Raw genomic sequence first — 14,263 nt, 5'->3', positions numbered from 1 at the left:
AAAGGCCTTTGATGACCTGAACAATATTTAATATTCAACATTCAACCAATGCTACCAAACCATTTATCGGGTCATTTATTCTGTTGTTTTGGGATCGTGCTGTGCACAAATTGCTTGTTTTTTTTTCAATTCTTTTGTGGGATGTGGAAGGCATGGCAAAGCCAGAATTTGTCCCCCATCCCTAATTGTCCACTCCAGAGGGCATTTGAGAGTCAACCACACAGCTGTGGGTCAGGAATCACATGTAGGCCAGAGCAGGGAAGGATGGGGGATTTCCTTCCCCAAAGGACATTAGTCAACCAGATGAGTTTTTATGACAATCAGCAATGGTTTCATGGTCATCATTTAGACTTTTAATTCCAGATTTCTATTGAATTCAAATTCTACTGTCTGCCGCGGTGGGATTCGAACCCGAGTCCCCAGAACATTGCGCTGGGTCTCTGGGTTATTAGTCCAGCAACAATACCGCTACGACACTGACTCCTCTAAATTACAACCATGCTGACACCGTTAGTTGTAACGTACTTTTAAAATCATTGGAGTTTGTGAAGCATACTCTACAAATGAAGATATTATATAAACACAGATAAAAGCAACTTACTTTGTGGATGCTGGAATCTGAAACAAAAACTGAAAATGCTGGAAAATCTCAGCAAGTCTGGATGACTCTTCATCATAGCTGAGATTTTCCAGCATTTTCTGTATTTGTTTGTTGTGGTATATAAGTGCAGATTGCCTTTGTTTCCTCGTCATTGTATGCAGACTACTTCCTGCTTCACCCTGTCATAGAGTCACAGAGGTTTACAGCATGGAATTAGGCCCTTCTGCCCAGCTTGTCCATGCCGCCCTTTATTTACGACTAAGCTAGTCCCAATTGCCTGCGTTTGGCCCATATCCCTCTGTAGCCATCTTACCCATGTAACTGTCTAAATGCTTTTTAAAAGACAACATTGTACCCGCCTCTACTACTACCTCTGCCAGCTTGTTCCAGACACTCACCACCCTCTGTGTGAAAAAACTGCCCCTCTGGATCTTTTGTATCTCTCCCCTCTCACCTTAAACCTATGCCCTCTAGTTTTAGACTCCCCTACCTTTGGAAAAAGATGTTGACTACCTAGCTGATCTATGACCCCCAACATATAAGAGGTCCTCAAAGTATCTTTCTTACATTTCTCATTGCCATCCATGTGGCTCTATTAAAATGGCCCCATCCTACTGGAATATTGACTTGCACACTAGCTCTCTCCATTTCTACATTTATTCCATTACAGCAGACATTGGGCAGCCAAGGTAATCGCTGTCAGTAAGCCAATCTTAGCCAATTATCCGCAGCCCTTCCAGATCAGGAACTGTGATGGAGGCCAGCACTTTAATTTCTGTTAACCTGTTCCATGATTTTCTTTGAAGGAATTCAGCCTCCCACCACTGCATTTATTCAGTCTGCAATCCCGGGAAGCAGCTCTTTAATGTTTGGCACAGGGAGTGCATTTGATTCAGTAAAGATGTCATTGCGGGTAAGGGAAACCCTCAGGGGCAGACGGGGATCTGTTTTGCAAAGAGCTTTGCTTGGGCCTCTGTTGGCCAATCTTTTGTTGTCCTTGCTGCAGGACTGCGTACGTTTGTGAGTGCAGGTATTGGATCAGTTTGTGTGAAGAAATAATAACCGCGATTGACAATGGTGACCTTTGCAGTCTGTACAATGGTATCAAAAAATCAGTCGGTCCAACCATCGCCTACGCTGTTCCTGGAGGTGGGAGGGGCAGGGAGGGGGGGAGGTTCTTGACAGGAACAAGCAAATAGTCTCCTGGATAGAACACTACTCTAAGCTACACACGCAGGAGACACTATCTCACTATCTCCAATGTTTGTTGATCTTCAGCTGTCATGTGTCAGCTTGATGCGGAACCCCCTTTACCTTTTTTAAATATTAATTTCACGGGGCGTTCTGGGCAACCACTGATTGTTCCCTGGGATGAGAGAGGAAATGGGAGCATAGGGCACGGTGGCACAGTGATTAGCACTGCTGCCTCCCAGCGCCAGGGACCTGGATTCGACTCCCAGCTTGGGTCACTGTCTGTTTGGAGTTTGCACGTTCTCCCCATGTCTGCATGGGTTTCCTCCGGGTGCTCCGGTTTCCTCCCACAGTCTGAAAGACGTGCTGGTTAGGTGCATTGCCCATGCTAATTTCTCCCTCAATATACCCAAACAGGTGCTGGAACATGGCAACTAGGAGGTTTTCACGGTAACTTCATTGCAGTATTAATGTAAGCCTGTTTGTGACACTAATAAATAAACTTAAAACTTAAATGTCACTGGCTGAGTCAACATTTGTTGTCCGTTCCTAACTGCCCTCATTTCAGAGGGCATTTGAGAGTCAACCACATTGCTGTGGCTCTGGAGTCACATGTAGGCCAGACCAGGTAAGGACGGCAGATTTCCTTCCCTAAAGGACATCAGTGAACCAGATGGGTTTTTCTGACGATCGACAATGGTTTCATGGTCATCAGTAGATTCTTAATTCCTGATATTTTTTATTGAATTCAAATTCCGCCATCTGCCATGACGGGATTCGAACCCGATTGTCAATTGTTGGAAAAACCCATCTGGTTCACTAATATCCTTTGGGGAAGGAAATCTACCATCTTTACCTGGTCTGACCTACATGTGATACCAGAGACACAGTAATGTGGTTGACACTCAACTAGGGATGGGCAATAAATGCTGGCCAGACTGCCATGTCCCACAAATGAATAAAAAATAGAATAATAAAGTCGCTCCATGAAATATACTTCCTTGACCTCCCCCTTTTACTCACCTGTCCTAACATCTCCTTGTGTAGCTTAGTATCAATTTCACTTTGACAATACACCAGTGAAGCACTTAGTGATGATTTACTATGCAAATGGCACTGTATGTATGAAAAATGTTGCTAATTTTCCCTACAGCTTCATGTGACGGCTCCAACCTTATTGTACAGCACCAGCAGTTAGTGAGGTTTTGGGATGGAGAGTGGCTAGTTTGAGTTACAAAATCATGAGATGCATATTTTTTCATTAATTCTGGGGGTATGATCTTATTACCAATCGCTGATTCCCCTTGAGATGGTGAAAACTGTTCCCACAGTGCTGTTAGAAAATTCCAGAATTTTTGGCTCATGATGGGATGGTAATGTAATTTACAAGTTGGGATGGCATTTAAAAGTTAAGTTAATTTATTAGTCACAAGTAGGCTTACATTAACACTGCAATGAAGTTACTGTGAAAATCCCCTAGTTGTCACACTCCGGCGCCTGTTCGGGTACACTGAGGGAGAATTTAGCATGGCCAATGCACCTCACCAGCACCCCTTTCAGACTGTGGGAGGAAACCGGAGGACCCGATGGAAACCCACGCAGACACGGGTAGAACATGCAAACTCCACACAGATAGTGACCCAGGCTAGGAATCGAACCCAGGTCCCTGGCACTGTGAGGCAACACTGCTAACCACTGTGCCACCGTGCCATTGACTTTGAGGGGGGAGTGGGGATGGGGGTATTATCTTGGAGATGCTGTTTCTGTTGCACCTGCTGCCCTTGTCCTTTTATCTGTGGGTTTAGGCTAAGAAAATCTAATTAGCCCATCCAAGCTCATGCTTCCAAAATGACCCTCCTGCCCCCCTCCACCTTATCAGGGTTCTTGTCTTCATTAACCTTTTCTCCAAAAGAATCCACATGCTGCGTACTATTCAAGCAAAGAAGAGTTTCTATGCGTCAGTCATAAACATGTCCCTATCTGTGTCTTTCAATCTTGCTTTTGAGTCAATGTGCGATCCAGATTTAACTTCTCAGCTGTCTGAGGTCTCATTAATTACAAATACAATTTATCTGAAGTGGTTGGAAAGAAAAGTCAGACAAGTTAATATATCGATCGTTCCAATACCACCCGCTGGACATCACCAGTGAATGTTTTCATGAGAATTGTCAGAGGCTACAGAAGGATATAGATAAGCTGGAAATCTGGGCAAAGAAATGGCAGATGGAGTTCAATCCAGATAAATGCGAAGTGATGCATTTTGGTAGAACTAACGTAGAGGGGAGCTATACGATAAATAGCAGAACCATAAAGGGTGTAGATACGCAGAGGGACCTGGGTGTGCAAGTCCACAGATCCTTGAAGGTGACGGCACAGGTGGAGAAGGTAGTGAAGAAGGCATATGGCATGCTTGCCTTTATAGGACGGGGCATAGAGTATAAAAGTTGGGGTCTGATGTTGCGGTTGTATAGAACGTTGGTTCGGCCGCATTTGGAATACTGCGCCCAGTTCTGGTCGCCACACTACCAGAAGGACGTGGAGGCTTTAGAGAGAGTGCAGAGGAGGTTTACCAGGATGTTGCCTGGTATGGAAGGGCTTAGTTATGAGGAGAGATTGGGTAAACTGGGGTTGTTCTCACTGGAAAGACGGAGGATGAGGGGTGACCTAATAGAGGTGTATAAAATTATGAAAGGCATAGATCGGGTGAACGGTGGGAAGCTTTTTCCCAGATCGGTGGTGACGTTCACGAGGGGTCATAGGTTCAAGGTGAGGGTGGGGAAGTTTAACACGGATATCAGAAGGACGTATTTTACACAGAGGGTGGTGGGGGCCTGGAATGCGCTGCCGGGCAAGGTGGTGGAGGCGGACACACTGGGAACGTTTAAGACTTATCTAGATAGCCACATGAACGGAGTGGGAATGGAGGGATACAAAAGAATGGTCTAGTTTGGACCAGGGAGTGGCACGGGCTTGGAGGGCCAAAGGGCCTGTTCCTGTGCTGTATTGTTCTTTGATCTTTGTTAACATTTCCCTGACGCTGTGGTTGAGTCTGGATAGACTAAGGTCACTGTGGGCTTTGAAATTCAAATTTTCGAAGGTCATGATAGTGCAAATAGCAACGTTTTGTTGTAACGTTAACACAAAGCAGTTTTTAATCAATTGTAAAAGTAAGACTTCCACCTCGCAAACTCATTGACCAGTGAAGAGGACAAGGGCAGAAGACACATGGAAACACCCCCACTTGCCAGTTCCCCTCCAGCCACTCATCTCCTGACTTGGCAATACATCATGGGGGGGGGCTATTTTCTGGGCTCCCTGCGGTGTATATCTCACTGAGTGAGGCAGCCCCATTGACTCCAGTCCTCGCTGCCGGGAAACCCACGACGGGGCCGGAAGATCCCGCCACTCTGAACAGCTGGAAAATTCCAGTCACCCTTCCTTCACTGTCGCTGGTCAAAATCCTGTAACTCCCTCCCAAACAGCACTGTGGGAGTTACCCTTTATCAAACAGATGACTCTGGTTCAAAGTAGGTAACTCAGTGCGACCTTCTCAAGAGCAGCTCGAGCTGGGTAGTAACAGCTGGCCTTGCCAGTGACATCTACATGTCCCAAGAATGAATTTTTATAAAAAGTTAATTAATTATGAGACAGATACACGCAGAGTGTTTTTTTTGCATCTCAGCAGGCACGTTGAAAGAATCTATTATACACTGCTTTGTCTCTGTCCATTGTTAATGAAAAGCTCTGCAAATTCCTGCTGAGTTTAATTGGATTGATGCATGAGGAAACTGTTTGATTTTTTTTATTCATTCGTGGGACATGGGTGTCGCTGGCTGGCCAGCATTCATTGCCCATCCCTAGTTGCCCTTGAGAAGGTGGTGGTGAGCTGCCTTCTTGAATCGCTGCAGTCCATGTTCTGTGGGTTGACCCACAATGCCATTAGGGAGGGAATTCCAGGATTTGAACCCAGCGACTGCGAAGGAATGGCGATATATTTCCAAGTCAGGATGGTGAGTGTCTTGGAGGGGAACTTGCAGGTGGTGGTGTTCCCATGTATCTGCTGCCCTTGTCCTTCCAGATGGAAGTGATCGTGGGTTTGGAAGGTGCTGTCTAAGGATCTTTGGTGAACTGCTGCAGTGCATCTTGTAGATAGTACACACTGCTGCTACTGGGCGTCGGTGGTGGAGGGAGTGAATGTTTGTAGATGTGGTGCCAATCAAGCGGGCTGCTTTGTCCTGGATGGTGTCAAGCTTCTTGAGTCTTTTTGGAGCTGCATCGATCCAGGCAAGTGGGGAGTACTCCATCACACTCCTGACTTCTTGTAGCAATATCCCTGTTATGTGGCAAACTGCTGGAGGTTTCTATTTTATTCATTCATGGGATGTGTGCAGCACTAGCATTTATTGCCCATCCCTAATTTTTTTTACATTCATTTGTGGGACATGGGCATCGCTGGCTGGCCAGCATTTACTGCCCATCTCTGGTTGTCCTTGGAGGGCAGTTGAGAGTCAACCACATTGCCGTAGCTCTGGAGTCACATGTAGGCCAGACTGGGTGAGGACGGCAGATTTCCTTCCCTAAAGGACATTAGTGAACCAAGTGGGTTTTTCCGACAATCGGCAATGGTTTCATGATCATCAGTAGATTCTTAATTCCAGATATTTTTTTATTTGAATTCAAATTCCACCATCTGCTGTGACCGGATTTGAACTTGAGTCTCCAGAACATTCGCTGAGATTCCTGATTAATATTCTGGCAATAATACCACTAGGCCATCACACTTGAGAAGGTGGCGATGAGCTGCCCTCTTGAACCGCTGCAGCCCCTGTGGAGTAGGTACACCCACGGTGCTGTTAGGGAGGGAGTTTCAGGATTTTGACCCAGCCACAGTGAAGGAACGGCGATATATTTCCAAGTCAGGATAGTGAGTGGCTTGGGAGGGAACCTTCAGGTGGTGGTGTTCTCAGGTATCTACTGATCTTGTCCTTCTAGATGGTAGTGTGATTTATGTGAAAACTTGTGAGTGTTCCCAGCCAGAGGCAATTATTTCAAACCTAAAAGAATAAACTCTCCTGAAGATTGTTGCTTGGAACAGATCATGAGTTTTTTCTGGAGTGGAATCACAGGGACCTCCCAGTGAATTAAGTTGACAAGAGACACTGTTGAACCCTATCATCCGGTTGAGTGAACATTCAGACCGAGGCCATTTTAGCGATACATTCTGTTTTTAGACCAGGTTGGGATCAGTCCCTGGCTGCCGTGACCTGTCCTTTCACCCTCTCCGATCTGACAGTCTGGTATTTTCTCTTCCCAGCCATTTCCCCTGGTGTCTTCCTCTCGATGGTTATCCAAGCGAGGTGAGCTGATGGGGTTTGTCGAGGACACTGGGATATTTTCCAAACGCATGTCAAAGCAACAAGTGTATTTCTTCCTGTTCAATGATGTCCTTATTGTCACCAAGAAAAAAAGGTGAGTTAGCATTTCCTACCCCACCCGCCCTTCTCCCCTTTCTCTTATGCATTTTCCCCATTTTTGCCTTCACCCCCTCACATTACCCCCCCCCCCCCGCCTACCTCCACCTCCTCCTCACCTCCCCCTCTCACCTTCCCATCTTCACCTTCCCCCCCTTCCCTTCCCACTCTCTCACCTTCCCCCTCTCACTTTCCCCCCCACCTTCCCCCCTCTCACCTTCCCCCCTCACCTTCCCCCCTTCCCTTCCCACTCTCTCACCTTCCCCCTCTCACTTTCCCCCCCCCCACCTTCCCCCTCTCACCTTCCCCCCTCACCTTCTCCCCTTCCCTTCCCACTCTCTCACCTTCCCCCTCTCACCTTCCCTCTCTCATCTTCCCCCCCCTTCCCTTCCCACTCTCTCACCTTCACCCTCTCACCTTCCCCCTCTTCCCTTCCCTCTCACCTTCCCCCCCTTCCCTTCCCTCTCACCTTCCCCCTCTCCCTATCACCTTCCCTCCTTCCCTTCCCACTCTCTCACCGTCCCCCTCTCACCTTCCCCCTCTCACCTTTCCCCTCTCCCCTTCCCACTCTCTCTCCTCTCAGCTTCTTCCCTGCTGCCATCAGACTTTTGAATGAACCTACCTCGCATTAAGTTGATCTTTCTCTGCACCCTAGCTATGACTGTAACACTACATTCTGCACTCTCTCCTTTCCTTCTCTATGAACGGTATGCTTTGTCTGTATAGCGCACAAGAAACAATACTTTTCTCTGTATACTAATACATGTGACAATAATAAATCAAATCAAATCTCACCTTCCCGCCCTCCTCACATTCCCCCTCTCTTGCCTTCGATCACTCTTCCACATCTTTTGTCCTCCAATCACCATCCCTGCTTCTGGGCCTTTCTCTACCTCTCGGGTGGCTCACTTGGATTTAGTTCTGTTCCAGCACCTTTCACAGTGAGTGTGATCAGGCTATTCAAACACAAATGCCGGAATTCTACCACCCCGCCTGCCACAGAATTGGAGCGGGTGAGGGGCGGACAATGGGAATGTCCGTGGACCTCGGGCGGAAATTTCCGGCCTCACTCGCGCGAAGGTAGAGAAATCCCGCCCAAAGTGTCATCAAGGCCTCTTGCGCTGTGTCCAGTTCCAGGCACAGTCCCAAGAGAACAGCATCGGGGCAACATTAGCGCCTCCGGGGCTACCCTCTGAGTTACACACCTGGACACATGTCCTCTGTCGTGAAGTCATTATCGCCACATGGCTGCAGAGGTTCAAGGAGATTAGATGTGAGATGTACCACAACATAACAGTTGCATTTATATAGTGCCTTTAGTAGAGTAAATCATCACATGGGTCTTCACAGGAGCATTACCAGACAAACTGTGACACCCAGCCACTTAAAGAGCTCTTGGGGCATGTGACCAAATGACCCAAAGGAAGGAGGAAACTTCAGAAAGGAGTCTCAGAGCTTAGGGCCTAGGCAGCTGCAGGCCTGACTGTAAATGGTGAGTGATTAAAATTAGGGATGCACAGGAGGCAAAAATTGGACAAGTAGAAATTTTTTTTCTTTATTCTTTCACAAGGTGTGGGTATTGCTGACTGGGCCAGCATTTAATGCCTATTCCTAATTGCCCCTTAACAGGGCAGCACGGTGGCACAGTGGTTAGCACTGCTGCCTCACAGTGTCAGGGACCCCGGGTTCAATTCTAGCCTTGGGTCACTGTGTGGAGTTTGCACATTCTCCCCGTGTCTGCACGGGTTTCCTCCGGGTGCTCTAGTTTCCTCCCACAGTCCGAAGGACATGCTGATTAGGTGCATTGGCCATGCTAAATTCTTCCTCAGTGTACCCAAACAGGCGCCGGAGTGTGGCGACTAGGGGACTTTCACACTCCAAAGATGTGTGGGTTAGGTTGATTGGCCATGCTAAATTGCCCCTTAGTTTCAGGGGAACGAGCAGGGTAAATGCTTGGGGTTACAGGGATGGGTTCTGGGTGGGACTGTTGTCAGTGCAGGCTCAATGGGCTGAATGGCCTCCTTCTGCACTGTAGGGATTTTATGATTCTCTGAGTGATTTGCTCAGCTACGTCAGAGAGGTAGTTATGAGTCAACCACATTGCTGTGGCTCTGGAGTCACATGTAGGGCAGACCAGGTAAGGATGCCAGATTTCCTTCCCTAAAGGACATTAGTGAACCAGGTGGGCTTTTTACATTTTTACGACAATTGACGTGTTCACCATTACTGAGACTGGCTTTCAACTCCAGATTTTATTAATTGAATTGAAGGGTTGGATTGTGGTCAGTGCAGACTCGATGGGCTGAATGGCCTCCTTCTGCACTGTAGGGATTCTACGATTCTATGAATTTTAAATTCCACCAGCTGCCGGGTTGGAATTTGAACCCGTGTCCCCAGAGCATTAGCCTGGGGCCTCACTAGTCCAGTGACGTTATACCACGACAACATTGTCTCCCTCTCTGGGAAGGTTGTACCTAATGGACCGCCCAGCTGTTCACTTCCTGAGCTATCGAGGAATGCTGAAACCAATCCTTTCACACAATTGCACTATTCATCATCACACAGAACAAAGGGTTAAACAGGATAGTGTTTGTTATCTCCACACAGCAGAATCATTGGAGTTCGGATTTCCCAGAAATATTTCTCAATTGCTGCTACTTGCAGGATAAGAACCATCCACCCTGGATTTAGCACATGGCCCTCCTATCATTTGAGGAAGTTATTGGGAATTGTTTACTAGCTGACATAGTTTCTGGAAGTCTTCATCTCTGTCTGAGAGAAGGGAGAATGCTGCTGGGAGGTGGGAGGGCCTTTGTCACTTTAGCTTTAAATAGCCAAACACACTGAGGGGGAAGAGCTGTTACTGCTCAAAACTTGCTGGCCTGCTTTCAGGAAAACGCTGTAAACATCCAGCATAGATCAGAAGCAGATGTTTCGCAAGTTGACAGATGTATGTGTCCTGATTGTCACTCGTTGCTGTATACTGTTGCTTCCCACACTGTAACAAACATAAGTGCAGCCTTGGGTTGCTGAGAAGTGGGTTTCGTAATAGCTGGCTACTCACTACGGCACGGGGGCACAGTGGTTAGCACTGCTGCCTCACAGTGCCAGGGACCCGGGTTCGATTCCCAGCTTGGGTCACTGTTTGTGTAAGTTTGCACATTCTCCCTTGTGGGTTCAAGAACAAAAGAACTAGGAGCAGGAGTAGGCCATCTGGCCCCTCGAGCCTGCTCCGCCATTCAATAAGATCATGGCTGATCTGTTCATGGACTCAGCTCCACTTACCCGCCCACTCACCATAACCCTTAATTCCTTTACTATTCAAAAATTTATCCATCTGTCTGAAGTTTCCTCCGGGTGCTCTGGTTTCCTCACACAATCCGGAGATGTGCGGGTGGATTGAATATGATCAATTGCCCCTTAGTGTCAGGGGGATAAGCAGGGTAAATGCGTGGGGTTACGTGTATAGGAACTGGGTGGGATTGTTGTCGGTGCAGGCTCGATGGGCTGAATAGCCTCCTATACTGTCAGGTTTCTATATTTACTCAGAAATGTTGTCGTTGTGACACTGATGAGGCTGTAATGATGACCCATCTGTAGTTGCCTTCAGAAGGTGATATTGAACTATCTCACATGTTGGTAGCATGGCCTATCTCATCTCGAGAGATTGTAGCCTGAATCAGGTCGTTCCGTCACACAGCTTTATTATACTACTTTATTTACTATATATGATAGGTTACAGAGTAGGTGTGACTCTCATGAGTACATACTGTTCCATCCTCTCCCACAAATGTCCAGCACATGACTACTGATTACTATGTTAGATCAAAGTCTACTTCATTCATTACCATAGCTATTCTATAGCTATTCATAGCTATTACACTACAGCAAGCCTTCTGCTTGTTGCCACTGCAGTCCAGCATTTATTGCTCATCTCTTGTTGCCCTTCAGAAGGTGGGGGTGAGCTGCCTTCTTGGACTGCTGCAATCCCTGTAGTGTAGGTAGACCCATAGTGCTGTTAGGGAGGGAGATCCAGGATTTTGACAAAGTGACAGTGAAGGAACGGTTGATATATTTCCAAGTCAGGATGGTGAGTGACTTGGAGGAGAATCTCCAGTTGGTGGTGTTCCCATGTATCTGCTGCACTTGTCTTTTTAGATGGTAGTGGTCGTGGGTTTGGAAGGTGCTGCCTAACGGACCTTGGTCAGTTCCTGCAGTGCATCTTGTGGATGATAGACATTGCTGCCGCTGTGCGTCGGTGGTTGAGAGAGTGAAAATTTGTGTAATGGATCGCAATCAAGCTGGCTATGCATTGGTGCAGTCTCGATGGGCTGAAGGGCTTCTTCTGCACTGTGGTATTGTGTGATTCTGGCTGCTTTGTCCTGGATGGTATTGAACTTCTTGAGAATTGTTGGAGCCATACTCATCCAGGCAACGTAAGTGGTCTCGCAACATCAGGCTAAAGTCCAACAGGTTTATTTGGTAGCATGAGCTTTCGGAGCGCTGCTCCTTCATCAGGTGAGTGCAGGATTTGTTTCACAAACAGGGCATATACAGACACAAACTCAATTACAAGATACTGGTTGGAATGCGAGTCTTAACAGGTAATCAAGTCTTTACAGGTACAGACAATGCAAGTGGAGAGAGGGTTATGCACAGGTTAAAGAGGTGTAAATTGTCTCAAGCCAGGACAGTTAGTGAGATTTTGCAAGCCCAGGCAAGTCATGGGGGTTACAGGTTACAGGCTATCTAACAGGAAGCAGAGAGTTGGGATAAATGGGTGCTTTTCTGGTTGGCAGTTGGTGACCAGTGGCGTGCCGCAGGGATCGGTGCTGGGGCCTCAATTGTTTACCATTTACATAGATGATCTGGAGGAGGGGACTGAATGTAGGGTATTCAAGTTTGCTGATGACACGAAGGTGAGTGGGAAAGCGAATTGCGTGGAGGACGCGGAAAGTCTGCAGAGAGATTTGGATAGGCTGAGCGAGTGGGCGAGGATCTGGCAGATGGAATATAACGTTAGCAAATGTGAGGTTATCCACTTTGGAAGAAATAATAGTAAATTGGAATATTATTTAAATGGAGAAAAATTACATCGTGCGACTGTGCAGAGGGACCTGGGGGTCCTTGTGCACGAATCGCAAAAACTCAGTCTGCAGGTGCAGCAGGTGATCAAGAAGGCGAATGGAATGTTGGCCTTTATCGCGAGGGGGATAGAATATAAAAGCAGGGAGGTCTTGCTGCAACTGTACAGGGCACTGGTGAGGCCGCAACTGGAGTACTGTGTGCAGTTTTGGTCCCCTTATTTGCGAAAGGATATATTGGCCTTGGAGGGAGTGCAGAGAAGGTTCACCAGGTTGATACCGGAGATGAGGGGTGTAGCTTATGAGGAGAGATTAAACAGATTGGGTCTGTACTCGTTGGCGTTTAGAAGGATGAGGGGTGATCTTATAGAGACATATAAGATAATGAAGGGGCTGGATAGGGTAGAGGTGGAGAGATTCTTTCCACTTAGAAGGGAAACCAGAACTAGAGGGCACAGCCTCAAAATAAGGGGGGGCCGGTTCAGAACAGAGTTGAGGGGGAACTTCTTCTCTCAGAGGGTAGTGAATCTCTGGAATTCTCTGCCCATTGAAGTGGTGGAGGCTTCCTCGTTGAATATGTTTAAATCACAGGTAGATAGTTTTCTGATCGATAAGGGAATTAGGGGTTATAGGGAGCAAGCGGGTAAGTGGAACTGATTCGCTTCAGATCAGCCATGATCTTGTTGAATGGCGGGGCAGGCTCGAAGGGCCAGATGGCCTACTCCTGCTCCTATTTCTTATGTTCTTATGTTCTTATGTCGATAGTGTGACATGAAGCCAAGATCCCAGTTGAGGCCATCCTCATGTGTGCAGAACTTGGCTATCAGTTTCTGGTCAGCGATTCTGCGTTGTCGTGTGTCGTGAAGACCGCTTACCCGAAGATCAGAGGCTGAATGCCCTTGACTGCTGCAGTGTTCCCTGACAGGAAGCGAACACTCACCGGCAACTTCACATCATGGCATCCAGGCAAGCGGAGAGTATTCCTTCACACTCCTGACTTGTAGATGGTGGATGGGCTTTGTGGGGTCAGGAGGTGAGTTACTCACCTCAGGATTCCTAGCCTATGACCTGCTCAGTATTTTAGCAATGGTGGTAGATGGGAAATTCCAGGGTATTATCATCAGCAGAAAGCCACTGACCCTCTCAATAACCCCTTGCAGTTGGATCGTGGCTGATCTCTACCTTAACTCCACTTAGCCACTCTCACTCCATATCCCTTGACCAAACACAAATGTACCAATATCAATCTCAAAACTTCCAATTGTCCTCCCGCTTCCACAGATAATTTAAGGACTGAGTGTTCCAGATATTTACCGCTCTTGCTGTGAAAATGGTGCTTCCTGATTCCCCTTCCAAATGATCTGATTCTTCAGATGACATCCCCTATGGATTTGAGTCACCCAACAGAACAACTATTTTCTTGGTCGAATAGTTGCTGAAAGAGTTGAGGGATAAAAACCGTGACAGCTGATATCACTGCAGACTGAAAAGATTGACTAGGATGCTACTGGGACTTGATGGTTTGAGTTATAAGGAGAGGCTGGATTGACTGGGACTTTTTTCCCTGGAGCGTAGGAGGCTGAGGGGTAATCTTATAGAGGTCTATAAAATAATGAGGGGCATGGATAAGATAGTCAATATCTTTTCCCAAAAGTAGGGGAGTCTAAAACTAGAGGGCAAAGGTTTAAGGGGAGAGATACAAAAGGGCCCAGAGGAGCAATTTTTTCACACAGAGAGTGGTGAGTGTCTGGAACGAGCTGCCAGAGGCAGTAGTAGAGGCGGGTACAATGTTGTCTTTTAAAAAGCATTTAGACAGTTACATGGGTAAGATGGGTATAGAGGGATATGGGCCAAACGTGGACAATTGGGACTAGCTTAATGGTTAAAAGAAAGGGCAGCATGGATAAGTTGGGCCG

At 47.1% G+C, this 14,263-nt stretch overlaps 1 protein-coding gene across 3 annotated transcripts in view; it reads left to right on the top strand.

The window, feature by feature from the left end:
- LOC144486746 (rho guanine nucleotide exchange factor 26-like) overlaps nt 1-14,263 on the top strand; it is a 204,128-nt gene that overhangs the window by 151,271 nt on the left and 38,594 nt on the right. For all 3 annotated transcript variants that reach the window (XM_078204785.1, XM_078204795.1, XM_078204777.1), the window contains one exon: nt 7,107-7,261. In XM_078204785.1, the coding sequence (XP_078060911.1) occupies nt 7,107-7,261 (155 nt within the window). The remainder of the gene's footprint in view (nt 1-7,106; nt 7,262-14,263) is intronic.

Source organism: Mustelus asterias, chromosome 3 (genome assembly GCF_964213995.1).
Source record: "Mustelus asterias chromosome 3, sMusAst1.hap1.1, whole genome shotgun sequence".
NCBI lineage: Eukaryota > Metazoa > Chordata > Chondrichthyes > Carcharhiniformes > Triakidae > Mustelus > Mustelus asterias.
Note: the sequence above shows the minus strand (reverse complement) of the source record. Positions and strands in the feature narration are given on the sequence as shown.